We start from the raw sequence: 27,515 nt of genomic DNA, 5'->3' as shown, positions 1-27,515 counted from the left end.
TGAGTCCAGGTGAGTGTTGCAGAGTGATGGCGAGTGCCTGGTATGGTGAGAGTGTGATGGTGAGTGTTATGGCGTTGGGTTTGTGTTGGTGCGTTTGGTGAGTGTTGGGGTATGTGTGATGGTGAGTTTTAGAGAGTGTTACGACTGTCTTGGGTGTTTGTGTGCTGGTGATAGTGCTGGTGAGTGTTTCAGAGTGCTGGTGAGTGTTAGTGTGTGTGTGCTGATGCGGTGGTGAAAGTGATGGTGTGAGTGTTGTTTTTGTAATGAGTTGATATGACGGTGAATTGGTGTGTGTACCGCTGTGTGAGTGGCGGTGAGTGCCTCTCGGGCAAACTGACACACGCAATGCACTACAACCCAAACAACACGAGTTCAATTCCTCACTCAATCGAACATCAGCAGTGACTTGTAAATCTCAATGTTAGAGGATATTGCCTCTCCTGTAGGTCGACTCAGCCTAAAGTTTTGACAACACATTTGGTACGTTGATACATATTCGTGAAAAATATTTTTCAGAAGCGACCTGGCCACAAATGATAGCCCAAAGAAGTGGCTTGTCACGTGGCAGTTTCTAGCAGCAGTCGAATACTAAATTCTAAATGTGGAGGACCCGGAGAAAATTCCACGCGACCACGGTTAGAGACACACAGGGAGTGGCTTGAGGACTTCAGCCAGCAGTGGCTTGATTAAGACTGAAGCTGCAACTAAATAATATCAATTACCGAAGGTGGGAATCGAACTCGAGTCCCCGTGCCCTGCGGGCGGCGCCGTTACCGCTCGATCACGCAGAAGCCCAAGAAACACGTGGCCGGGCGCGTGCGCGCGCGGGGCACTGTGGGTAAATCAGTGCGGCTCCTCTCGCGGGGCCGCGAACCGAAGCGACTCGAACCCGCGGAGGGGACCCGAAGGGACCCGAACGGGCCCAGGAGGACGAAGGACATCGAGGTTCCCCGGCGGCGGTGCCGCGAGAAGAGGAAGAAGGTGGAGGAGGTAACGTGGAGCGGTGGCTGGAGGGGGGGGGGGAGTGATGCGGTGGGGCGATTGAGTTTGGGCAGTCACTGTAGTAGCGGGCAAGTAGCCACTCAGCCAGTTAGTCAGCCACTTAGTCACTTAGTCAGCCACTCAGTCAGCCACTCAGTCAGCCACGCAGGCCAAGCAGGCGCTCGAGCAGCCATTGGGGCCGTGAGGCGGCCACTCCGCCTGCGCGCCTCTGCCCGCGCATTGCGCGCCCGCGGTTGCTATGGGAACGGCCGGGAGCCATCGCGGTCTACGGCCGTTGTCACTCCTCGTGTGTGTCACTCCACGTGTGTGTCACTCCACGTGTGTGTCACTCCACGTGTGTGTCACTCCTCGTGTGTGTCACTCCACGTGTGTGTCACTCTCCCTGGTGTGTCACTCCTCGTGTGTATCACTCCCTGTGGGTGTCACTCCGAGTGTGTGTCACTCCACGTGTGTGTCACTCCACGTGTGTGTCACTCCTCGTGTGTGTCACTCCACGTGTGTGTCACTCCTCGTGTGTGTCACTCCACGTGTGTGTCACTCCACGTGTGTGTCACTCCTCGTGTGTGTCACTCCACGTGTGTGCCACTCCTCGTGTGTGTCACTCGTGTGTGTCACTCCACGTGTGTGTCACTCCACGTGTGTCACTCCACGTGTGTGTCACTCCTCGTGTGTCACTCCACGTGTGCGTCACTCCACGTGTGTGTCACTCTCCCTGTGTGTGTCACTCTCCCTGTGTGTGCCACTCCTCGTGTGTGTCACTCCACGTGTGTGTCACTCGTGTGTGTCACTCCACGTGTGTGTCACTCCACGTGTGTGTCACTACTCGTGTGTGTCACTCCACGTGTGTGTCACTCCTCGTGTGTGTCACTCCACGTGTGTGTCACTCCCAGTGTGTGTCACTCCACGTGTGTGTCACTACTCGTGTGTGTCACTCCTCCTGTGTGTCACTCCACGTGTGTGTCACTCCACGTGTGCGTCACTCCACGTGTGTGTCACTCCACGTGTGTGTCACTCCTCGTGTGTCACTCGTGTGTGTCACTCCACGTGTGTGTCACTCCACGTGTGTGTCACTCCCTGTGTGTGTCACTCCACGTGTGTGTCACTCCACGTGTGTGTCACTCCCAGTGTGTGTCACTCCTCGTGTGTGTCACTCCACGTGTGTGTCACTCCACGTGTGTGTCACTCCTCGTGTGTGTCACTCCCTGTGTGTGTCACTCCCAGTGTGTGTCACTCCTCGTGTGTCACTCCCAGTGTGTGTCACTCCCAGTGTGTGTCACTCCACGTGTGTGTCACTTCACGTGTGTGTCACTCCACGTGTGTGTCACTCGTGTGTGTCACTCCTCGTGTGTGTCACTCCTCGTGTGTGTCACTCCACGTGTGTCACTCCCAGTGTGTGTCACTCCTCGTGTGTGTCACTCGTGTGTGTCACTCCTCGTGTGTGTCACTCCCTGTGTGTGTCACTCCCAGTGTGTGTCACTCCTCGTGTGTCACTCCCAGTGTGTGTCACTCCCTGTGTGTGTCACTCCACGTGTGTGTCACTCCACGTGTGTGTCACTCCTCGTGTGTGTCACTCCTCGTGTGTGTCACTCCTCGTGTGTGTCACTCCTCGTGTGTCACTCCCAGTGTGTGTCACTCCACGTGTGTGTCACTCCCTGTGTGTGTCACTCCACGTGTGTGTCACTCCTCGTGTGTGTCACTCCTCGTGTGTCACTCCCAGTGTGTGTCACTCCTCGTGTGTGTCACTCCACGTGTGTGTCACTCCTCGTGTGTGTCACTCCTCGTGTGTCACTCCCAGTGTGTGTCACTCCTCGTGTGTGTCACTCCTCGTGTGTCACTCCTCGTGTGTGTCACTCCTCGTGTGTGTCACTCCTAGTGTGTGTCACTCCACGTGTGTGTCACTCCACGTGTGTGTCACTCCCAGTGTGTGTCACTCCCAGTGTGTGTCACTCCACGTGTGTGTCACTCCCAGTGTGTCACTCCACGTGTGTGTCACTCCTCGTGTGTGTCACTCCACGTGTGTCACTCCACGTGTGTGTCACTCCACGTGTGTGTCACTCCTCGTGTGTGTCACTCCTCGTGTGTCACTCCTCGTGTGTCACTCCACGTGTGTGTCACTCCTCGTGTGTCACTCCTCGTGTGTCACTCCTCGTGTGTGTCACTCCTCGTGTGTGTCACTCCTCGTGTCTGTCACTCCTCGTGTGTGTTACTCCACGTGTGTGTCACTCCACGTGTGTGTCACTCCTCGTGTGTCACTCCACGTGTGTGTCAATCCTCGTGTGTGTCACTCCACGTCTGTGTCACTCCTCGTGTGTGTCACTCCACGTGTGTGTCACTCCACGTGTGTGTCACTCCTCGTGTGTCACTCCACGTGTGTGTCACTCCACGTGTGTGTCACTCCTCGTGTGTGTCACTCCTCGTGTGTGTCACTCCACGTGTGTGTCACTCCTCGTGTGTCACTCCTCGTGTGTGTTATTCCACGTGTGTGTCACTCCACGTGTGTGTCAATCCTCGTGTGTGTCACTCCACGTGTGTGTCACTCCTCGTGTGTGTCACTCCACGTGTGTGTCACTCCCAGTGTGTCACTCCACGTGCGTGTCACTCCTCGTGCGTGTCACTCCACGTGTGTGTCACTCCACGTGTGTGTCACTCCTCGTGTGTGTCACTCCCAGTGTGTGTCACTCCCAGTGTGTGTCACTCCACGTGTGTCACTACTCGTGTGTGTCACTCCCAGTGTGTGTCACTCCCAGTGTGTGTCACTCCCAGTGTGTGTCACTCCCAGTGTGTGTCACTCCTCGTGTGTGTCACTCCACGTGTGTGTCACTCTCCGTGTGTGTCACTCCTCGTGTGTGTCACTCCCAGTGTGTGTCACTCCACGTGTGTGTCACTCCCAGTGTGTGTCACTCCCAGTGTGTGTCACTCCACGTGTGTGTCACTCCTCGTGTGTCACTCCGCGTGTGTGTCACTCCCCGTGTGTCACTCCCCGTGTGTGTCACTCCACGTGTGAGTCACTCCTCGTGTGTGTCACTCCACGTGTGTCACTCCACGTGTGTGTCACTCACAGTGTATGTCACTCCACGTGTGTGTCACTGCACGTGTGTGTCACTCCTCGTGTTTGTCACTCCTCGTGTGTGTCACTACCCGTGTGTGTCACTCCCAGTGTGTGTCACTCCCAGTGTGTGTCACTCCTCGTGTGTGCCACTCCACGTGTGTGTCACTACCCGTGTGTGTCGCTCCCAGTGTGTGTCACTCCCAGTGTGTGTCACTCCCAGTGTGTGTCACTCCTCGTGTGTGTCAATACCCGTGTGTCTCACTCCTCGTGTGTCACTGCTCGTGTGTGTCACTCCTCGTGTGTGTCACTCCCAGTGTGTGTCACTCCTCGTGTGTGTCACTCCTCGTGTGTGTCACTCCACGTGTGTCACTCCCAGTGTGTGTCACTCTTCGTGTGTTTCACTCCTCGTGTGTGTCACTCCCAGTGTGTGTCACTCCCAGTGTGTGTCATTCCCAGTGTGTGTCACTCCACGTGTGTGTCACTCCACGTGTGTGTCACTCCCCGTGTGTCACTCCTCGTGTGTGTCACTCCTCGTGTGTGTCACTTCCAGTGTGTGTCACTCCACGTGTGTGTCACTCGTGTGTGTCACTCTTCGTGTGTGTCACTCCACGTGTGTGTCACTCCCAGTGTGTGTCACTCCTCGTGTGTGTCACTCCTCGTGTGTGTCACTCCCAGTGTGTGTCACTCCCAGTGTGTGTCACTCCACGTGTGTGTCACTCCTCGTGTATGTCACTCCTCGTGTGTGTCACTCGTGTGTGTCACTCCTCGTGTGTGTCACTCCCTGTGTGTGTCACTCCCAGTGTGTGTCACTCCTCGTGTGTCACTCCCAGTGTGTGTCACTCCTTGTGTGTGTCACTCCACGTGTGTGTCACTCCTCGTGTGTGTCACTCCTCGTGTGTCACTCCCAGTGTGTGTCACTCCACGTGTGTGTCACTCCCTGTGTGTGTCACTCCACGTGTGTGTCACTCCTCGTGTGTGTCCCTCCTCTTGTGTCACTCCCAGTGTGTGTCACTCCTCGTGTGTGTCACTCCTCGTGTGTGTCACTCCACGTGTGTGTCACTCCTCGTGTGTGTCACTCCTCGTGTGTCACTCCCAGTGTGTGTCACTCCTCGTGTGTGTCACTCCTCGTGTGTGTCACTCCACGTGTGTGTCACTCCTCGTGTGTCACTCTTCGTGTGTGTCACTCCTCGTGTGTGTCACTCCTAGTGTGTGTCACTCCACGTGTGTGTCGCTCCACGTGTGTGTCACTCCACGTGTGTGTCACTCCCAGTGTGTGTCACTCCACGTGTGTGTCACTCCACGTGTGTGTCACTCCACGTGTGTGTCACTCCTCGTGTGTCACTCCACGTGTGTGTCACTCCTCGTGTGTGTCACTCCTCGTGTGTGTCACTCCCAGTGTGTGCCACTCCTCGTGTGTCACTCCTCGTGTGTCACTCCTCGTGTGTGTCACTCCTCGTGTGTGTCACTCCTCGTGTATGTCACTGCACGTGTGTGTCACTCCCAGTGTGTGTCACTCCCAGTGTGTGTCATTCCCAGTGTGTGTCACTCCACGTGTGTGTCACTCCTCGTGTGTGTCACTCCTCGTGTATGTCACTCCACGTGTGTGTCACTCCCAGTGTGTGTCATTCCCAGTGTGTGTCACTCCACGTGTGTGTCACTCCACGTGTGTGTCACTCCCCGTGTGTCACTCCTCGTGTGTGTCACTCCTCGTGTGTGTCACTCCCAGTGTGTGTCACTCCTCATGTGTGTCACTCCACGTGTGTGTCACTCGTGTGTGTCACTCTTCGTGTGTGTCACTCCACGTGTGTGTCACTCCACGTGTGTGTCACTCCCCGTGTGTCACTCCTCGTGTGTGTCACTCCTCGTGTGTGTCACTCCCAGTGTGTGTCACTCCTCATGTGTGTCACTCCACGTGTGTGTCACTCGTGTGTGTCACTCTTCGTGTGTGTCACTCCACGTGTATGTCACTCCTCGTGTATGTCACTCCTCGTGTGTGTCACTCGTGTGTGTCACTCCTCGTGTGTGTCACTCCCTGTGTGTGTCACTCCTCGTGTGTCACTCCCAGTGTGTGTCACTCCCTGTGTGTGTCACTCCACGTGTGTGTCACTCCTCGTGTGTGTCACTCCTCGTGTGTGTCACTCCTCGTGTGTCACTCCCAGTGTGTGTCACTCCACGTGTGTGTCACTCCCTGTGTGTGTCACTCCACGTGTGTGTCACTCCTCGTGTGTGTCCCTCCTCTTGTGTCACTCCCAGTGTGTGTCACTCCTCGTGTGTGTCACTCCTCGTGTGTGTCCCTCCTCTTGTGTCACTCCCAGTGTGTGTCACTCCCAGTGTGTGTCACTCCACGTGTGTGTCACTCCACGTGTGTGTCACTCCTCGTGTGTGTCACTCCTCGTGTGTGTCACTCCACGTGTGTGTCACTCCCAGTGTGTGTCACTCCACGTGTGTCACTCCCAGTGTGTGTCACTCCCAGTGTGTGTCACTCGTGTGTGTCACTCCCAGTGTGTGTCACTCCTCGTGTGTGTCACTCCACGTGTGTGTCACTCTCCGTGTGTGTCACTCCTCGTGTGTGTCACTCCCAGTGTGTGTCACTCCACGTGTGTGTCACTCCCAGTGTGTGTCACTCCCAGTGTGTGTCACTCCACGTGTGTGTCACTCCTCGTGTGTCACTCCACGTGTGTGTCACTCCCCGTGTGTCACTCCCCGTGTGTGTCACTCCACGTGTGAGTCACTCCTCGTGTGTGTCACTCCACGTGTGTCACTCCACGTGTGTGTCACTCACAGTTTATGTCACTCCACGTGTGTGTCACTCCACGTGTGTGTCACTCCTCGTGTGTGTCACTACCCGTGTGTGTCACTCCCAGTGTGTGTCACTCCCAGTGTGTGTCACTCTTCGTTTGTGTCACTCCTCGTGTGTGTCACTCCTCGTGTGTGCCACTCCACGTGTGTGTCACTACCCGTGTGTGTCACTCCCAGTGTGTGTCACTCCCAGTGTGTGTCACTCTTCGTGTGTGTCACTCCTCGTGTGTGTCACTACCCGTGTGTGTCACTCCTCGTGTGTCACTCCTCGTGTGTGTCACTCCTCGCGTGTGTCACTCCCAGTGTGTGTCACTCCTCGTGTGTGTCACTCGTGTGTGTCACTCCACGTGTGTCACTCCCAGTGTGTGTCACTCTTCGTGTGTTTCACTCCTCGTGTGTGTCACTCCCAGTGTGTGTCACTCCCAGTGTGTGTCATTCCCAGTGTGTGTCACTCCACGTGTGTGTCACTCCACGTGTGTGTCACTCCCCGTGTGTCACTCCTCGTGTGTGTCACTCCTCGTGTGTGTCACTCCTCATGTGTGTCACTCCACGTGTGTGTCACTCGTGTGTGTCACTCTTCGTGTGTGTCACTCCACGTGTGTGTCACTCCCAGTGTGTGTCACTCCCAGTGTGTGTCACTCCTCGTGTGTGTCACTCCTCGTGTGTGTCACTCCCAGTGTGTGTCACTCCCAGTGTGTGTCACTCCACCTGTGTGTCACTCCTCGTGTATGTCACTCCTCGTGTGTGTCACTCGTGTGTGTCACTCTTCGTGTGTGTCACTCCACGTGTGTGTCACTCCTCGTGTGTGTCACTCCACGTGTGTCACTCCCAGTGTGTGTCACTCTTCGTGTGTTTCACTCCTCGTGTGTGTCACTCCCAGTGTGTGTCACTCCCAGTGTGTGTCATTCCCAGTGTGTGTCACTCCACGTGTGTGTCACTCCACGTGTGTGTCACTCCCCGTGTGTCACTCCTCGTGTGTGTCACTCCTCGTGTGTGTCACTCCCAGTGTGTGTCACTCCTCATGTGTGTCACTCCACGTGTGTGTCACTCCACGTGTGTGTCACTCCCAGTGTGTGTCACTCCCAGTGTGTGTCACTCCTCGTGTGTGTCACTCCTCGTGTGTGTCACTCCTCATGTGTGTCACTCCACGTGTGTGTCACTCCACGTGTGTGTCACTCCCAGTGTGTGTCACTCCACGTGTGTGTCACTCCTCGTGTATGTCACTCCTCGTGTGTGTCACTCGTGTGTGTCACTCTTCGTGTGTGTCACTCCACGTGTGTGTCACTCCACGTGTGTGTCACTCCCAATGTGTGTCACTCCTCGTGTGTGTCACTCCCAGTGTGTGTCACTCCCAGTGTGTGTCACTCCACGTGTGTTTCACTCCTCGTGTGTGTCACTCCACGTGTGTGTCACTCCCAGTGTGTGTCACTCCACGTGTGTGTCGCTCCGTGTGTGTCACTCCCCGTGTGTCACTCCCCGTGTGTCACTCCCCGTGTGTCACTACCTGTGTGTTGTTCCGTGTGTCACTCCCCGTGTGTCGCTCCGTGTGTCACTCCCCGTGTGTCACACCGCGTGTGTCGCTCCGTGTGTCACTCCGTGTGTCACTCCGTGTGTCACTCCCCGTGTGTCACTTTTGTCACTCCCTGTGTCACCTCGTGTGTCACTCCCTATATCTCACCCACTGTGTGAAAGGCGATGGAGGTGAGGTATAGGTGAGAGCACATGAAATCAGGTGAGCAGTTGAAATGCTTCTCACTCCCTGTGTCCCACAGGGCAGGGGTGAGGAGGTCATGACCCCCAGCGCGCGGATCCCCCACCGCCTCCCTCGTGCGGGACCCCTCCGTGACCTCTAACCCCCTGCGGAGGAGACGGCGGCTCGCCCCCACGGGGGGCACCTGCGGGCGACTCTTTCAACACGCGTCACTCGCGGGCGGTTGGCAAGCTCCTCCAAGTGCCCAGGTGCGTTTTTTTGTGCCTGTGCCCCTATTTGCCTGCTCATCTGCTCACCTATTGCTCACCTATTGCTCACCTATTCACGTGCTCATCGACATGTTTATCTGCACATTTCTATCCACCTGCTCACCTGTCCACATGCCCACCTGTCTGCCTACTCACCACCACCACCTCAGTTGCCCACCTGCCTACCTATTCACTTGTCCACCTGGTCACTTGTTAATTTGCTCAACTGCCCACCAGTTCACCTCTCCACTCGTCTGTCTGCTGGCTCTGCTGCACGCAGCTCTGGGCTGCGATGGAGCACATCGCGGAGGGAGACGGAGTGGCTCTGCCACACGACGGCAAGGCTGAGCTGCAGAGCGTGCCGGTGACATTCCGTGTCTGCGGTAGCGCAGCGGTTAGCACACTGCACTACGAACCGGGAGACCCGAGTTCGATTCCCGCTTACGCTTATCTGGCCCGGATTGCACAAAGACTGTTCGGGCAAGTGCTGTTGGCGAGCAGCCACGAACGGCGGCTCGGCACGCGAGCTTCACGCCCGGTCGCCTTTTGTCTCCCCAATGACAATGTTTTACTGAGGCTGAGTCGACCTAGGAGAGGCCCAGGACGGGTTAAGATAATGGCCACCGGTGTAGGCCATGAGCGGGAATGAAACTCGGGTTGCCGGTTTCGTAGCGCAGTGCGCTAACCGCTGCATTACCACTCCCCGCAATTCAATCGATTCAACACACGGGTACACACAGACCCACATATACCTGGTGTGGTGTGCAAACACTGGGGAGACAAAGGCGGCCGGGCGTGGTGGGCTACCCGGGGGTTCTTGTCTTTTTGCACCGCAGATTGCCGCTCTCAAACACAACGGGCTGCTCCAGAGCCTGGCTGTGGAGACGGAGCGCACACCGCGAGCAGGTGTGCGCCGCACTGCCACACTGCCACACCGCACTACCACATCGCACCGCACTACCGCACTGCCACGGGAACAGCATAGGCAGACACACATGCAGAGAGAGACACACAAAGACACACAGAGCATGTGTGTCTGCCTATGATGTTCCCATGTCTGTGTTTTATCATTCATTCTTACCTGATGATGGTTGCTTGTGTTGCAACCGAAACGTCGTATTCTATTATTATTTGATTTAATTTTCTACGTGACTTTACCGAAAGAACCAAAGAGTAGTTCCTGCAGTCACGAAAGCTTCGAATCATCATGAATTGGCTGAAACCATCTTAGAATAAGAACCCAATGTAGGCAGGACCCTTCTGAATAAATAAGTGATGCTTATTAATTAGTACATATCAGTGACGGCTAACATCGGTGGCAATGGGGTGGTTAGTGCGCTACGTTACAAACCCAGCAACCCGAATTTGATTCCCGCTCATGGCCAACACCAGTGACGAGTATCTGAACCAGTCCTGGGCCTCCCCTAGGTCGACTCAGCCTGTTTTAAACATCTCCACTAAGGAGACAAAGGCGGCCGGATGTTGTGCTGGTCAAATATCCCCTCGTGTGCCATGCCGGTCTTCACAAAGGCGGCCGGGCGTGGTGTTGGCCACCCACCCCTTCGTGTGCCGTGCCTTCATAAGTGCTCGCGAACAGCATTTGCCCCAACAGTCTATTAAGGCTATATGGGGGATCTTTGTCTTTTTCTGTGTGTGGGTGAACAGAGGAGATGGAGGATCTGATCCAGGCTCAGAATGAGTGGGCAGCAGTGGAAACGATTCAGCCAGGTGACACATCATGTCACATCATCACGCATCATTATACATCCTCATTACATCATCACTCATCCTCAGATCATAAACATATCATCACATCAGCTTGACCCCTTCATATCAGCAGACAACCTACATCAACCTACATCATCATCACACTTCATCACATCATTACCCCCATCATCTAGTAGAGGTGCTGATGATTCAAGGTGCGTGTGTGCATGCCCGATGACCCGAGTTCGATTCCTGCTCACGACTAATAACAGCGGCTTCCCCGAGGTCGACTCAGTCTTAAACGAGTGCCTGATGCGGTGCGTAAAACATCATCACTGGGCAGACAAAGGCGGCCGGGCGTGGTGTTGGCGATCTGCCCTCTCATGCGCCTTGCCGGCCTTCACAGGTGCTCGCTAACAGTCCTTTACCCGACAGTCCATTAAAGGCTACCCGGGGGACCTTTGTCTGTGTGTGAGCAGTGGCAGGAGCGGGGGCGGAGGTGCTCGCTCAGACGCCTCCCATCTCCTTCAGCGAGGCCCTGCACCACTTCCAGACGGCCGACCTCTCCCGCTACTCTGTAACCACAACGTCACCACGCACCATAACCACACCACCGCAGCGTAACCTCACACGCACACATCTACAGTGACAGAGATCCTTAATAGACTGTTGGGGCAAGTGCTTGTAGCGAGCGCCATCGCGTGTGTGTGTGTGTGTGCATGCGTGGAGTGGTGGCGCAAGTGGTTACGGCCAATGGCGGAGCCAGGATTTTCAGGTGGGGGGGGGCAACCCCTCCAGCAATGAAACATGATAAGAGTTGTTAGTAAGTAAGGAGTTGTTAGTGCGCACAATTCTGAGTCACTTATAACTGCTTTTCCGTTACTTATTGCCAATTATGGACCCTATCATCTCATAGAGTCCCTGGCACACAATAATATGCTACACAGTGGCAGTGGGGGTCGCAAAATGCCGATTTATTACTAATAAACCCTAATGATCCGATCGAAATGAGGGATTTCGATCGAATCATTGGGGGTGCACGTGCCACCCCCCACTGGCTCTGCCAGTGGTTACAGCGTTGCGCTACAAACCCAGCGACCCAAGTTCACGAATAAGATTGGTGAATATCTGAACCGGTCCTGACCCTCTGAGGTCAACGCAGTCTTAAATGTGTACCTGGCAAGGTGTGTGAGCATCATCACTGAGGAGACAAAGGTGGCAGGGTGAGGTGGTGGCCACACCACTCCCTGTGTACCCTGGTGGCCTTCATAGGTGCTCGTTAACAGCACTAGCTCGAGCAGCCTCTCTCTGTATGTCGGGTATATGGGGTTTCTCTGTGGATATTTTAAATGCATGTCTGTTAAAATAGGATAGTGAATACAAATTATGAAAAGAGGTGTATTCAATATAATGGGATATTGCCAAAGACCGATGTGGATTTAGCCAGACAGTTTGTGTGTTGAACTTCTTTCACACCGTATGTAGCCAACCTTGTTCATCGGAGACAGAGGAAGAGAGCAGCTGCAGATGTGCCTGTACCTCCTCAGAAGGGCAAGAGGGAAACAAAGAGGGATGTGGTGGGTGAGGGGGGGTGACATGAAGCAGTGGACCCAGCTTGGCAGGGGGTGACATCGCAAGAGCTGCTTCCGAGGGGGAGCGGTTTCACATCTATCACCCACCTACGAACCTGGAGCTGACACCGATGGATTTGTGTGTCTGTGTGTGTGTCTGTGTGTGTGTTTGTGTGTCTATGTGTTTGTGTGTCTGTGTGTGGTGTCTGTGTCTTAGTAGTGTAGCGGTTAGCATGCTGCGCTCTGAACCTGGCAACCCTGGTTTGATTCCAACTCACGGCCAACACCGGTGACGATTATCTGAACGAGTCCTGGGCTTCTGCTAGGTCGACTCCGCCTCAAATCGCCACTGGGGAGACAAAGGCGGCCGGGCGTGGTGTTGGCCACCCACCCCTTCGTGTGCCGTGCCTTCATAGGTGCTCGCGAACAGCATTTGCCCCAACAGCCTGTTAAGGCTATATGGGGGATCTTTGTCTTTGCCTCCCTCCCCCGCGTAGAAGTTGATTCAGCCCACGCTGCGTCGAGGGGGGCTCTCGGCCCTCGCACACTTCCTGTTCGGCCCCCCACGCCTCCGCCGGGAGCTGCAAGGAGAGCGAGACCTGGTGTTCACCATGGCTCTGTGTACGTGTGCACGCACACGCGTGTGTGTGCATGTGTACACCTCCGTGTGTGTGTACGCACTTGCGCGTGGGTAGACAGATATTATTATTGTTGTATCGCTGAATATTTTCCCAGGTCGTTTTTAGACAGGAGTAGTAGCCACAGTCATAGCAAGAGCTCTACTGGACGTGGTGTACCGAGTGCAGATTTATTTTAGTCCCTGACCTGGACAGACCCGGCTGAAATTAAGTCCTGTGAATACACACCTATGCGTGGTATGTACATGTGCGTGGTGTATATGTGGGTTGTCTATTGTGTGTGTGTACAAGTTGGCACAGTAGGGAGTACAGCTGATGCATCTACTAGCCATCTCCGCTAACTCATGGCACCTGGGTCTGTCCCGAGACCTCCTGTCGGCGAGCCTTCGACACTTCACGTGGCCTAGAAGTGCACCTGGCCTGGCACGGGCGCTGTGGTGTCGTCGCCATCACTTAGTGGCGAATGGCGGCTGTCTTGGTACAACTCCACTCACGTTCTAGGTGATTTTGTGCAAGCAGGTGGCAGGCAACTCGAGGCACTAGGATAGACTAGGATAGACTCTTCTTTGCAGGAGTGACATTGGTCACCAAAATTACAAAACCCAAAAAACGAACAAAGTACAGCGACGAAGCAAATAGAAATCAGAGCAAAAGCAACCGTGTCATATGGTACGTACGCACGCGTGCGTGTTACGGCACGTGCCCCAACAGCCTGTGTAGGCTACACGGTGGATCTGTGTTTGTGCTCAGGCCCGCTGGATCACAGCCAGGCCGTACACACACGTATCCTGCAGACCGTCTACCGCCAGCTCACGGGATCCCGCCTCGACTGCCCACGCTTCGGCCCCCACTGGGAGGAGATCGGCTTCCAGGGTACATCACCATGATCGCCATCATCACCACGGCAACAATTGCCATCACCACCAGCACCATCGTCATCATCACAAGGCGCTTGCTAACAGTACTTAACACCTAAGAGTCTTTGTTGTGTGTGTACATGTACGTGTGTGCATGTGTGTGCGTACGTGTGTGTACGTGTGTGCTTGTGTGTACATGTGCGTGCGTGTACGTGTGTGTACGTGTGCGTGTACGTGTGTGTACGTGCATGTACGTGTGCATGCGTGTGCGTACGTGCGTGTACGTGTGTGTGTACGTGTGCGCGTGTACGTGCGTGTGCGTGCGTGTACGTGTGTGTGCGTGCGTGTGCGTGCGTGTACGTGCGTGCGTGCGCATGCGTGTGCGTGCGTGTACGTGCGTCTATGTGCGTCTACGTGCGTCTACGTGCGCGTACGTGTGTGTACGTGCGCGTACGTGTGTGTACGTGCGCGTGCTTGTGTGTACGTGTGTGCGTGTGTGTACGTGCGTGTGTGCGTGCGTGCGTGTGCATGCGTGCGTGTACGTGCGTCTATGTGCGTCTACGTGCGTCTACGTGTGCGTACGTGTGTGTACGTGCGCGTGCGTGTGTGTGCGTGCGTGTGTGTACGTGCGTGTGTGCGTGCGTGTGTGTGCGTGCGTGTGCGTGCGTGTGCGTGCGTGCGCGCACTGTGTAGGCAGTGACCCGGGCACCGACCTGCGTGGAGCGGGCCTGCTGGGTCTGATGCAGCTGCTGTGTGCGCTCACGGAGCCTCACAGCCTGCCTCTCACACGCGAGCTCTACCGCCTCTCCCAGCACCACACACAGGCACAGCACCCGCCACATACGCTCACCACACTACACGTACAAATGCATACATACACACAGGACAAAGATCTCCGTATAGCCTTTACAGACTATTGGGGCGAGTGCTGTTAGCGAGCACCTATAAAGGCCGGCACGGTACACGAGGGGGTGGGTGGCCAGCACCATGCACGACCGCCTTTGTCTCCCTAGTGGCGATGTTTTTACACACCGCACCTGGTACTCATTTCAGGCTGAGTCGACCTAGGGCAGGCCCAGGACCTGTTCAGATAATCGTCACCGGTGTTGGCCGTAAGCGGGAATTAAACTCGGCTCACCGGGTTCGTAGCGCAGGGCGCTGACTACTACACTACCGCTCCCCACACACAGGAACACACATGCACGCACGCGTTCACATCACAAACACGCGCACGTACGTGTGTACACACTCGTTCACTGCACACACTCACCACACTCTTTATCTCCTACAGAACTTCCCATTCTGCATCATGTCCATCAACCTGAGCCGCATTTGCCTGCAGGCTCTACGCGAGGAGTGCCTCACCAGGTGAGTATCGTACTCGCCAGGCGGACCACACTCACCGCACGCAGGCACCACCCATTAAGCAGTGATTGATTTCACTTGCCCACTCACCAGTGAATTCACCTGCACACACACACACTCATCCACTCGCTCACTATCGCCCTGACCCCTGTGTGCCGCGAGCAGGGAGTGTAACCGCCGGCTGCAGGTGGTGCCGGTGCTGAGCGACCTCTTTGCTGCGCTGCTGCTGCAGCTGCACCGCACGTGGAGGGAGCGCCACTGCACCATCGCTGACTCCGGCGCCGTGCTGCAAGGTGCGGACCCCCCGCTCGCTCGCTCGCTCACCCACATGCTCGCCTGCACAGCGACTCACCCACTTGCTCGAAAAGATCCCTGTTTAGCCTTAACCGACTGTTGGGGCAGTTGCCGTTCGTGAGTAGCAACAGCGATGAAGGCCGACACAGCACACGAAGAGTTGGGTGGTCAGCACCACTCCCGGTCACCTTTGTCTCCCAAGTGGCGACCTAGCGGAGGCCCAGGACCGTGAACGGGAATTGAACTCCGGTCGCTGGATTCGTAGCGCGGTGCACCAACTGCTACACTGCTGATATCCGCAGCACCCTCTCGTGAGCCGTGATAGGTGCTCGCTAACAGTACTTGACCCAACCGTCTACCCGGGGGGTCTTTGTCTCTGTTCTAGAAGTGGAGGTGGCCGCCAAGCGGTCCCCGAGGCAGCTGCTCCGCCAGCTGGAGCTCCACTTGAGCGGTGGCGCCCCCGGCCCCACCGCTCCCACCGGCCCCACCGCAGCCCAGACCCTCGGCTTCTCCTCCGTCTCCGACATGGACGGCAGCCCCCCCGGACGCGCGGACAGAAGCAAGGGGGGGCACGGGGGAGGCAGGGGGCAGCAATACATCGTGGACGACCGCACGGCGCCCTAAGGGAGGAGTGCAGGGCGGGGGTCACGTGGTGGAGGGCGGAGGTCGCGGGCTGCTCTCGTTGGGCGTGTCGGGCGGCACCGTGGGGTCGCCCGGCTCCATCCAGGTGGAGCGACCTCCACTCGAGCACGGGGTGTCGCGGTGCTGCTCAGATGATGAGCTACGCTCAAGAGAAAGGTAATGACAGGTGGCGGTGGTTGCGGTCGCTGGTGACAGTGGTGGTAATGGTTGTAAGGGGTGATGGCGATCGTAGTGGCAGTGCTGCTAGTCATGGCGGTGGTGGTGGCTGTGGTGATAGTGGGAGCGGTGGTAGTGGTAGGGGTTCAAGTTCATTGTGTGTAGCCAAGATGAGAACGATAGAGACCAGGGTAGGAGTCTCCCACTTACAAGAGTGACCCTGGTCACCAAAGTGACAAAAACAAATATAGTACAGCAATGAAGCAAATATTAATCGGGGTTAGTGGTGGTAGTTGATAGTTGTGGCGGTAGTGATGGCGATAGTGGGGGACGGTGGTAGTCATTGCGCGTAGGGCGTTTGCCGGTTCGCTAAACACACGCGTGACGGTTACCAACGCGCAGAGTGACCCTGGTCACCAAAGTGACAAAAACAAATATAGTACAGCAATGAAGCAAATATTAATCGGGGTTAGTGGTGGTAGTTGATAGTTGTGGCGGTAGTGATGGCGATAGTGGGGGACGGTGGTAGTCATTGCGCGTAGGGCGTTTGCCGGTTCGCTAAACACACGCGTGACGGTTACCAACGCGCACCGGTGTGAGATGAATTGGAGATCCGGCCGCTCTTGACGTTTGTGTCGCCAAAGTCCGACGTGGCGGGGGAGGAGGTGCCGCTAATTCCGACGCCTGCTGTAGTTAGCGGCGCACAGAGACGAACATCACCGACTAGGAGACTGGGAAGCGCTTCGGGAATAATGATCAAAATCAGATGTCTAACAGCTCGCCCACCGGCGATTCCATGAATTGCCGTCATTAGGGTTAGAGGGTAGAATGTATGATTATTTTGTCTCGTTTGTATTGTTAGTAAAAAAAGGTTTTTGTGTTAGATCGCGTAAGTATAAATGTGTTGTAACCCTCCACCATCTGGCAGCCAATTAGTAAGGGATTTGTCACGTTAACAAAACTCCAATTAGTTACTACTTCAGCCCATCGGTGTGTTGGAGAGTAAATCCACAACATTTACAATTCGAGTACCGTGATTTGTCAAATCACGATCTAACCCAACAACCTTTATTATTATTATTAATATTGGTGGCGAAAGCCGAATACGTGTTCATCTCGTTTGTGTTGATCGTCTTGTGCATTGTCTTGTCCGTTAGCCTCAATCCGCATTCGTGTTTTATTTCCGTGAACCTCGAAACGTTCGATCCGCAGGCGACTCGCGATGCGACGTGCGTGCGTCTCGCGGAGCTTACGAGGAAGCGATCCGCATAGATCCGCCGATCGTCATTTCACGCGCAGTCGGCACGTGCGAGCGCCTTGGGTGAAGCCCTCTGAGTGGTCCATGGCGCTGATGTGGGGATGGCCAATCGGTAGCTTCTGATTGGCCGACGTGAGGAGGGGGCGGGGCTGGTGAGGTGAGGGCATCGCACTGTGGGGGTGAAGGGGGTTAGGGGGAAGGGGGGTGGAGGTGAAGGGGAGTGGGGGTGAAGGGGGGGTGGCGGTGAAGGGGGGGTGAAGTGGGGGGTGGGGGTGAAGCGGGGGGTGGATGTAACTCGGCAGTGGCGCTAGACGCGAGGGTTGTGCTCCGAGTCAACGCCGGGCACGGTAGGTGCGTGGCGCTGCTGGTGACTCGGTGCGGTGACTCCCCCCCGTGTGTGTGCGTGACACAAACGCGTGGTTCAGCAGCCGTTTGTCACTCCACTGCTGGTTGAAGGCCTCTCCCCCACACCGTGTCGGTCACAGCAGTTGCGTTTTTACCGTTTGCTGTTTTCACCAGAAGATGAGACGATAAATGTTGGCTCAACTTTCCGAAAACGACACAGGTTATCGTGTCAGTATTCTGGGTTTTTATTCAATTTATGCTACTTTATGGACAAATGCATTCAGAAAGCGCAAACAAAACTGTAAATACAATCGTGTAGTTTTCCATCCACGTTTATTGACCTGAGAGAGTTGACCTCGCGAACTCTCCAACACAAACACGAAGTTACTTTCCCCGAAAATACCGGGGCAACGCGATGCCTGGTTTGCAGCTTTACCCACTCACCTTACCCACTGCCCTGCCATCTCACCATGCCGCTCACCTTGTCCTCTCACCTGCCGCCTCACTCGTCCACTCATCTTCAATCTCACCTGTTGGCTCGTGGACCCATTCACCTACACTCTTCACCTGTACGACTTACCGTACCAATCCGCTCACCTACCCAGCAATCACCTACCCGCTAAGCTGCCCTCACCCCTGAGGGGAGACGTGGCCCAGGAGGGGTCACTGCGTGAGATACCTCAACTCAGGGGTCTCTTCCACCCGTGATCCTCTCCCATGACCACCTCCCCACATTCTCAGCTCTACCATTACCATCTGCCTCATCCTCAACTCCAATCCTTTGTGACCCCCGAATTCTGTTAGACTGCATGGGTGACCCCGAGCCTCAAACAGCCCCCTAGCTTTAGGGGGCTTGGTACATTGTTTAACACGAGTGGTGGGTTTCCCTCACCACATAGTCAAAAGGCAGATCGAGACACTTCCCAAGGGGCGGGTTCGGGGGGGGCGACGCTCCTGAAATCTCTAAATATGGCCCCCTATATTAATACAACGTTAAATGTAATTTCCTCTGGCAAATATCAATAAAATAGCAATTTGCGTGTGTCTCCAGAGGGTCTTGCTGCCCCCATTAGTTTCCGTGACGCTCCACCCTTGAAACGGCCCCAGGTGCCCCCCAGACCGAGCCCAGGTCCAGGCGGCCCCCCAGGCCCTCAGAGGGCCAGGCTGGCCGTGCTGCTCTGCGCCTTGGCCTTGGCCGCGCCGCGGCGGCAGCAGCAGAAGAGGCGGCGCAGCTCGGCGCGGAAGGCGCCGTGCAGCCACGCGTAGATGAGCGGGTTGGCGCAGGCCGAGCTCATGGCCACCCAGTGGCACGCGAGCTGCACGGCGCCGAAGTAGCGCGGCGCCACCAGCGACAGGTCGACGTCGCGCGCCAGGTTGAAGGCGTGCAGCGGCAGCCAGCAGAGCGCGAAGGCCGCCACGACGGCCACCAGCAGGCCCTGCGTCTTGCGCCGGCGCCGGCGGTCGCGCTCGGCCTGGGCGCGCGTCACGCTGCCCGGCACGACGCGGGCGCGCAGCTTCACGCCGAGCCGGGCGTAGGCGGCGACCGCCACGGCGAGGGGCAGCGCGTAGGCGAGCAGCACGAGGGCGGCGGCGTGCGCCACGCGCTCGCGCTCGCGCCGCGCGCCCCACAGCTCCTCGCACAGCGCCACCTCCGCCTCGCCGCCGTCGGCGGGCAGCCGCACGTAGCGGGTGTTGGCGAGCGCCGGCGCGGCCAGGGCGGCGCCCAGCAGCCAGAGCGCCGCCGCGAGGAGGCCGCAGCGGCGCGGCGACATGCGGGGCCGCAGGGGGTGCACGAGCGCCGAGTAGCGGTCGAGCGCGATGGCCACCAGCGTGAAAGAGGAGACGTGCACGGTGACGGGCTGCAGGTAGAGCGAGGCCAGGCAGGCCCCGCGGCCCAGCACCCAGCCGCGCGGGTCGTACACGTAGGCCAGCGACGTGGGCACGCACAGGGCGCACATGAGCGCGTCCGACGCCGCCAGGTTGCCGATGAGGAAGTTGGTGACGGTGCGCATCCTCTTGACGCGCGCGATGGCGCCCACGAGGAGGACGTTGCCCACGATGGCGGCGGTGACGAGGAGCGCGTAGAGCAGCACCACCAGGGGCTTGAAGCGCTCCAGCAGCTCCAGAGACTCGAGCTGGTCCGGGGGAGCGAGCGAAGCCTCCGGGGCATCGTCCGGGGTGGAGAGGGGCGCGGGGAGTGTCGGGCCGGATGCGTGGAGGTCGCTGCCGGCGGCGGTGGCGTTCGCGTCGCTCGGATCGGAGGCGAGCGACATCGTCAAGGATTTGCGGCTCCTGGGCGGGGGAGAGTGAGACGAGGAGTGATGTGTGCGTGGAAAGTGCTTCAATAAAGTTCGTGAGGTGGGCATCGGATTGTAGAGAACTTGTTAAAACACACACGGACATGAAAGACAAGGATCGGCATTTTGCATGGTGGCTGGCTCTGGATTGCTCTCACACAGTCAGCCACTCGCAGTGGTGGGCAACTTCCTCTCACATTTGAGGCACAGCAGCCCCAGCATGGTGAGCCCACGCTACCCCATGACGCTATCTTGAGCTGTTTCCCCTCCACTGCGACCTCAGAAATGCTCAGTACACCTGAAATTGTCACGGTGGTCAATGGACACTCGCTCACTCCCTCGATGCAGGCCTCGCCCGTAGCGACACGTTTGACCAATGTCAGGACAGGTCTGCCACTGATGCAATGAGCGAGCCACCTATTGTCAGAAGTGTCAATCAGGGCTGATTAAGTCAGGTGGGGGTAATTAAAACAGCTGACCCACCCCTAACAATGAGGCCCATGAGCCAATGGCAAGGCAGCAGGCGTAGCGAGCCCGCCTATATAAAGGGGCCGAGCCAGAATCGGAAAATCGTGGACCACCGAGGTGCCACTGCACAGAGGAGAGCAACAGCAAGGCAGCAGCAAGATGATCATCATCCAGGGACAAGAGGCAGTCCTGAGGCCTGGTGCGGGGGGGGGGCGTTCACGTCGTGGTGGGCAGCGCGAAGGTGAGGCGAGAGCGGGAGGGCACGGCCCAGGAGCCCTGCCACCACGCACAGCGGGCTAAGAGGAGGCCTCGCCAAGACGCGTGTGCGGCGCAGCGCTGCGGACACGAGCCGCCGTGTGTCCGCGTGTGTGTGTCAGTGGGGAGCGGTAGTGTAGCGGTTAGCACGCTGCGCTATGAACCTGCCGACCCGGGTTCGATATCCGCTCACGGCCAACACCAGTGGCGATTATCTGAACCGGTCCTGGGCCTCCCCTAGGTCGACTCAACCTCAAATGAGTACCTGGTGCGGTATGTAAACATCGCCACTGGGGAGACAAAGGCGGTCGGGCGTGGTGCTGGCCACCCACCCCCTCGTGTACCGTTTCGGCCTTGACAGGTGCTCGCTAACAGCACTTGCCCCTACAGTCTGTTAAGGCTATACGGGGGAGCTTTGTGTGTGTCTGCGTGTGTGTCTGTCTGGTCTGGCAAAACAACCCCCTACCTTCTCGCGGTGCCAGACGGGCAACTCTGTCGTGGACAGTGCTATGGGGGGAGGAGCCAATTCCGATTGGCCCCTCCCCTCATGGCGTCTGTGACCACCACAGTGGCTAAACGGGGGCTGGTAACCCCTCCACCTTCAAAAAATTACCACGAAACCACTCCAACTCCCAATCGGTGATGGGGCAGTTGTGGAGAGAGTGGAGAGTTTCCCATACCTGGGCAGTGTGCTTATGACTGGCTCCAGTTTAACAGCAGAGGTCTCACTCCGAATCAGTCGAGCGGCAATATCTTTTCATCGGTTGCGTAACGCTGTGTGGAAGCTACCTGGTCTGTCGCTCTCGGCCACGGTCATTCCCTCCCTTCTCTACGCTTGCGAAACGTGGACCCCCCTAATGGAATATCATCGCCGGTTAGAAACATTTAGGCTGGCCTGCCTACGATCCAAACCTGCTGTGGTTTTCTCACCTGATGATAATTGCTTGTGTTGCAGTCGAAACGTCGTGAGAATTTTATTGTTTTATATTATTATTTTATTGTTTCCCTTCTACGTGACTTTACCGAAAGAACCAAGAATATGAATACCTGCAGTCACGAAAGCTTTAAATCAGAGCTCACAAATCTTTGAAAGATCTGGGCAAGGTCCCATCGGTGAGCTCCTCCGGCAGGCAGGGCTGCGTTGGCTGGGTCATGTAGCCCGCATGCCCAGCCACCGCATGCCGAAACAGCTTTTGTTCGGCCGGATCGAGGGGGCTAAACGGGCGCGGCACGGGCTAGAGAAGAGAGATGGAGTGATGTGGTACAGAAGGACGTGGAGCTGAGTGGACTTGCCGATGACTGGTACCAGCGGTGTCAAGATCGGCCTCTGTGGAGGAGGCTCGTGAAGGCCGCTACTGGGCAGTTGGAGGCAGTCGCCCTCCAACAACAACGGAGGGCGGAGGAGCGACGCTCACAGCAACGAGCAGAGCGCCGGGTGGCTAAAGCACAGCAGGTTGGCACAGTAGGAGGCACAGGTGGTGCATCAGCCAGTCATCTTAGTCAGTCGACCCGTGGCACTTGGGTCTCTTCCTGTGACCTCCTGCCCGCGGGCGTTCGACAATTCACGTTGCCTCAAGGTGCACATGGCCTGGCACGAGCGTCGTGGTGACGTCACCGCCACTTGGTGGCGAATGACGGTTGTCTGTTGTGTTGTCTTATTGGGAGCGGTAGTGTCGCGGTTAGCGCGCTGTGCTACGAACCCGGCGGCCCAAGTTCGATTCCCGCTCACGGCCAACACCAGTGACGATTGATTATCCGAACTTGTCATGGGGTTCTCCTAGGTGGCCTCAGCCTGAAATTAGTACCCAATGTGATGTGTAAAACATCACCACCCCCCGGTGTGCCGTGCCGGCCTTCATAGGTGCTCGCTAACAGCACTTGTCCCAGCAGTCTGTTCAGGCTATACGGGGGATCTTTGTGTGGAGCGGTGTTAGCGGGCACGTGGCAGTGGCCCGGACACTGGAGGGCGAGCACACACGTGGCGGTGTGGAACTGCGTGGGGTGTGGCGGGGTGGAGTCGTGGTCGCGTTAGCTGTGGTGTTGCGGCTTGTGGCGGTGCCTTCCTCGCTCGGCGCTCCGAGTTCAACTCGACTCGACGATTAATGTCGCACCACGTGTCTGTGACGGCACCACTCCGCCCATGGTGATTTTTTAAATAGAAATTTATAGCGACGTTTTGATCGCTCGCTACTACGCGACCACCACTCATCCTTGCAGCGCCACACGGCGCTCCGATCCTCCGGGAGGCGGCTGCGGTAGCCGCCCTCATCCTTGCACGACGCAGACGCCGGGAGCGGCCCTCCGCTCACCCTCGGGGCTCGCTGGAATGCCGCCTCTGTCGGCCAGGGTCTCCGGGGAGGTCGACACTCCAATGCAGCCATGGCAGCTGCATGAGGCACAGCCCTGATCTTCCCACCCCCCCTCCCCCCTTTTTGATGAAAGTCGCTTGCAACTTTCATCAGCTAGCCGAGAGCAGAGATGGCTGTTGTGGGTTTGAAGGGGGTCCTTGATAGACGCCTTCCAACAACAGCCTCGCCTGCATGTCCTTCACTGATGTGCATCGGTGGGGGTATAAACCACCATCACGCCTCGCCTCCTGTTGATGGGGAGGTAAACCCACGACAGCTGGAGATTTGCAGCTTCCCACACCTCCCCGCCACACAGACAGACACACAGACAGACACACAGACAGACACACAGACACACAGACAGACACACAGACAGACACACAGACAGACACACAGACAGACACACAGACAGACACACAGACAGACACACAGACAGACACACAGACAGACACACAGACAGACACACACAGAGACACACACAACAACAACTGCCATTCGCCACTAAGTGGTGGTGACGTCACCACGACGCTTGTGCCAGGCCATGTGCACCTTGAGGCCATGTGGAGTGTCGAACGCCCGCTGGCAGGAGGTCACGGGGCAGACCCAGGTGTCACGGGTCGACTGACTGAGATGACTGGCTGATGCACCACCTGTGCCCCCTACTGTGCCAATCTGCTGTGCTTTAGCCACCCGGCGCTCCGCTCGTTGTTGTGAGCATCGCTCCTCCGCCCTCCGTTGTTGTTGGAGGGCGACTACCTCCAACTGCCCAGTAGCGTCCTTCACGAGCCTCCTCCACAGAGGCCGATCTTGACACCGCTGGTACCAGTCATCGGCAAGTCCACTCAGCTCCACGTCCTCCTGTACCACATCACTCCATCTCCTCTCTAGCCCGTGCCGCGCCCGTTTAGCCCCCTCGATCCGGCCAAACAAAAGCTGTTTCGGCATGCGGTGGCTGGGCATGCGGGCTACATGACCCAGCCATCGCAGCCTTACCCGCCGGAGGAGCTCACCGATGGGACCTTGCCCAGATCTTTCAAGGATTTGTGAGCTCCTCACACAATCCAGTCTGGTTAAACCCAGGATGGATCGTAGGCAGGCTAGCCTAAATGTTTCTAACCGGCGAAGATGTTCCATTAGGGGGGTCCACGTTCCGCAAGCGTAGAGAAGGGAGTGAACGACCGTGGCCGAGAAGACCTGAAGCTTAGTGCGGAGCGACAGACCAGGTAGCTTCCACACAGCATTACGCAACCGATGGAAAGATATTGCCGTTCGACTGATTCGGAGTGAGATCTCTGCTGTTAAACTGGAGCCGGTCATAAGCACTGCCCAGGTATGGGAAACTCTCCACTCTCTCCACAACTGCCCCATCACCGATTGGGAGTTGTGGGGGTGGAGTGTCCGATGGTACAAAATACCCAGGCAGGTGCTTAGTTTTGGTGGGGCTGATGGTAAGGCCCCATCTCTTAGTGGCACGCTCCAGTCTCAGCAGCAGCGTCTCCAACTCCTCTTCTGAATGAGCAGCTATTACCAAATCATCAGCATACATAACATGGTTGAGCAATAGGGAGCCATCCCTTGACCGCACGCGGGCATCGATCAGCCTCTCATTATATCTGTACCATATGGAGATTCCGCCGGTACAGCTATTGAAGGCTTCACGAACTACGTGGTCAAAATAGATGTTAAATAATATGGGAGCCAGAGGACATCCCTGTCGCACCCCAAGGTGTACAGGGAATGGCTCTGACTCCCGGCCACGTAGTTTTACCCGGGCCCGCTCACCATCACGAAGGTCCTTAATGATCGTGAGCAGAGGGTCAGGGACTCCAAAAGCACGAAAAACACCCCAGAGCCCAGGCCTACTGATGGTATCATAGGCCTTGACCAGGTCAATAAAGCAGAGATGTAGGTCTTGCTGGAATTTCCTACACCTCTGCTGTAGCAGCACACACAGACACACACACACACACCCTCATTCTTGCACACGCGCGCAAGTCAACCGATACAAATTCACTCGCCAGCACACGTGGCACTTGCCAACACTGACACATCCGTCTCACACGGCGGCTTTCGCGACCAATATCGTCCACAAGAGGTGTGCTGTCGCCTCCTGGTGCTGGTTGTAATTTCTGGCGAAACGTCGTACTCGGATATCATAAATGTTGTAGGTTTACTCTCCAACACATCCGTGAGGTGTACCAGTAACGAATTGGCACGTTCTGTTTACGTGACAAACCTTACTAATTGGCTGTCAGGTGGTGGCGGGTTTAACGACACATTTATATTTACGCGATCTAACCCAAAACAAAAAGCTATATTATGAATAATACACATCCGCTATCATCCACCCAGACACATTTACCCCAAGGCTGTCGTCGGCACACACACACACGCACCACCCCCCAACGCAAGTCCCAGAGACGGCGTTTCACCACCACGAGCGCCGCTATCGGCGTCTCGTGTTGAACCGCGCTGGACTGGAGATGCGAACACGTGCACAGGAGTAGCTCCCGGGTTCCATGTGGCTCCGTATCCCCGTGTTCTCCATGGTTCTATCTCAGTGTTTGTTTTAATGTCTCCATGCTAACCGGCGTTTCTGTCCTACACCCTCTCATTCTTCCTAGTCCCCTCGTCTCTGTCCCTGACACCAAGCTGCCCGTGTACGCGCGTCTCGGTGTACGCGCGTCTCGGTGTACGCCTGTCCGCGTCTTCCTGGTCTCCTTGCACCACCGACCATGTGGAGCCTCCGAGCCAAGGCCCCACAGACCCCTTTCTCCACCTCCGCTCTACCCCAGGGGATTTGCACTCTGGGTTTGCATTTCTGTCTGTGCCACCCTTCCCTGCTCGCCCACACCCGGGTCGCGTCTCGCCCACACCCGGGTCGCGTCTCGCCCACACCCGGGTCGCGTCTCGCCCACACCCGGGTCGCGTCTCACCCACACCCGGGTCGCGTCTCACCCACACCCAGGTCGCGTCTCGCCCACACCCAGGTCGTGTCTCGCCCACACCCAGGTCGCGTCTCACCCGTGTGCAGAGGCGCCCAGACGCGAGGTGTGGAATTTGCCAGGCGCAGGCGGAGCAGGGGCGACCATGGGGGGGGGGAGGAGATGGGAGGCTGAGCGAGGTGCCGAGGCGATCGGCGATGTTACGAGAAGGGAGGGGAGCCGATCTTAGCTAATTAGGTGGGAGGTGATTTGAAGCGATGAGCGATTGTAGCAGGGAGGAGACGGGAGGTGATGGAAGATGGGTGGAGACGGGGAAGGCAAATGAGAGATGAGGAGGCTTTGGGGGAGATGAGGCTGGAGACGACACAGCGAGGGGAGACTTCCACAGACGATCTGCAACTAAGAACGCGGTGTCTCTGCCACCCTTCACCACTTCCCCTCCACCGCCCCCTGCCCCCCCCCTGTGGTGGCGTTGGACACCACGAATGACGTCGCACGCGCCTTGGTGCCCCTGGCGTCGAGGCCAGCCAGGGCGCCGTCAATCACCTCGGCGAGACAAAGACGGCCTCGTGGGCGCAGCGGTTATCGGGGCGAGACACGCAGTGGCCGCACGATTTGGAATTATTGCGGACCGCGCGCTCAATGAATCGCTGAGAAGTTTAAAGAATAAAACTGTCACGGGCTCGGTCCGAGGTGGGGTCGGGGGGGTGGTCGAGGTGCTGCCCGACGCTGCGGAGGAAGTGACGGACTCAGGACAGCAGCAGCCACACGACGACTCGGTAACACGGGAGGCTCAGAGTTCAACACAAACATCATTATTATCTTTAATTCAATTTTACATTCATTACACTTTCTATACCTTACCCGACACATGCATTCCGATTTAAGCAATCAACCGGTGGTGAGGATTTGATTGTAAATTTAATTCATTTTGGGGAAACCCCAAGGGTGCCCCAGAATGGGCCGGGCAGTACAAGCGACGCAAGCCGCAGTCCTTCCCAGCTCGCAAGGGCGCGCCCGCTGGCCGCCAGCACGACCAGAGAGCCCCCGGCCAAGCTGGCTGACGCGGTGGACTAAGGAGCAGCTGTGGAGCGGAAGGGCTATCCCAGGGCCTGCAGCAGGCTCTCATTGGGCTTGAGTGAAACCAGCGTGCTGCTCGCTGACGCCAACTCTGCGAGTGACACGCGGCCACGCTGCCGGATGAAGCGCGCCACGGAGTCCATCTCCTCCTCGGTCACGTAAATGAACTTGCCACGGTCATCGAGCACACCTGGGGTGGGAGTGGAGTGGAGGGGGTGTGTGGGGAGTGTGAGTGGAGAGTGTGAGTGGAGGGGGGTGTGTGTGTGGGGAGTGTGAGTGGAGGGGGGGTGTGTGTGTGTGTGGGGGGTGTATGTGTGGGGAGTGTGAGTGGAGGGGGTGTGTGTGTGGGGAGTGTGAGTGCAGGGGGGGGGTGTGTGTGTGTGTGTGGGGAGTGTGTGTGTGTGGGAAGTGTGAGTGGAGGGGGGGGGGTGTATGTGCGTGTGTGGGGAGTGTGAGTGGAGGGTGGGGGGTGTGTGTGTG

General features: G+C 57.0%; 3 protein-coding genes across 5 annotated transcripts in view; 1 reads left to right on the top strand and 2 right to left on the bottom strand.

Moving 5' to 3' along the window:
- Window positions 1-46: 46 nt before the first annotated feature.
- ELMOD3 (ELMO domain containing 3) lies at window positions 47-17,477 on the top strand. Of its 3 annotated transcripts, none has more exons than XM_032952500.2 (12): window positions 47-990; window positions 8,623-8,809; window positions 9,047-9,203; window positions 9,646-9,715; window positions 10,475-10,537; window positions 10,996-11,093; window positions 12,585-12,708; window positions 13,476-13,598; window positions 14,276-14,406; window positions 14,874-14,950; window positions 15,113-15,240; window positions 15,627-17,477. In XM_032952500.2, the coding sequence occupies exons 3-12, from the start codon at window positions 9,102-9,104 to the stop codon at window positions 15,863-15,865; spliced, it is 1,155 nt and encodes a 384-aa protein (XP_032808391.2). In that variant the 5' UTR covers window positions 47-990; window positions 8,623-8,809; window positions 9,047-9,101; the 3' UTR covers window positions 15,866-17,477. The 3 variants fall into 3 exon arrangements, with proteins under 3 accessions (XP_032808391.2, XP_032808390.2, XP_032808392.2); XM_032952499.2 differs by having other exon boundaries at window positions 49-990; window positions 9,090-9,203; XM_032952501.2 differs by having other exon boundaries at window positions 51-990; window positions 9,090-9,173.
- A 1,182-nt stretch (window positions 17,478-18,659) lies between these two features.
- Window positions 18,660-20,026, bottom strand: LOC116941411 (prolactin-releasing peptide receptor-like). The gene has a single exon (XM_032952502.2). The coding sequence runs from the start codon at window positions 20,006-20,008 to the stop codon at window positions 18,794-18,796; it is 1,215 nt and encodes a 404-aa protein (XP_032808393.2). The 5' UTR covers window positions 20,009-20,026; the 3' UTR covers window positions 18,660-18,793.
- A 6,722-nt stretch (window positions 20,027-26,748) lies between these two features.
- The window catches only part of DDRGK1 (DDRGK domain containing 1), a 17,999-nt gene continuing 17,232 nt past the window's right edge, over window positions 26,749-27,515 (bottom strand). Inside the window, exon 9 of the mRNA XM_032952503.2 lies at window positions 26,749-27,225. Within this exon, the coding sequence (XP_032808394.1) occupies window positions 27,056-27,225 (170 nt within the window). The 3' untranslated portion in view covers window positions 26,749-27,055. The remainder of the gene's footprint in view (window positions 27,226-27,515) is intronic.

Source organism: Petromyzon marinus, chromosome 11, assembly GCF_048934315.1.
Source record: "Petromyzon marinus isolate PM22_M1 ecotype Great Lakes invasive population chromosome 11, UKy_Petmar_22M1.pri1.0, whole genome shotgun sequence".
NCBI classification, from domain to species: Eukaryota; Metazoa; Chordata; class Hyperoartia; order Petromyzontiformes; family Petromyzontidae; genus Petromyzon; species Petromyzon marinus.
The sequence above is the reverse complement of the archived record's forward strand: the minus strand, read 5'-3'. Positions and strand labels throughout refer to the sequence as shown.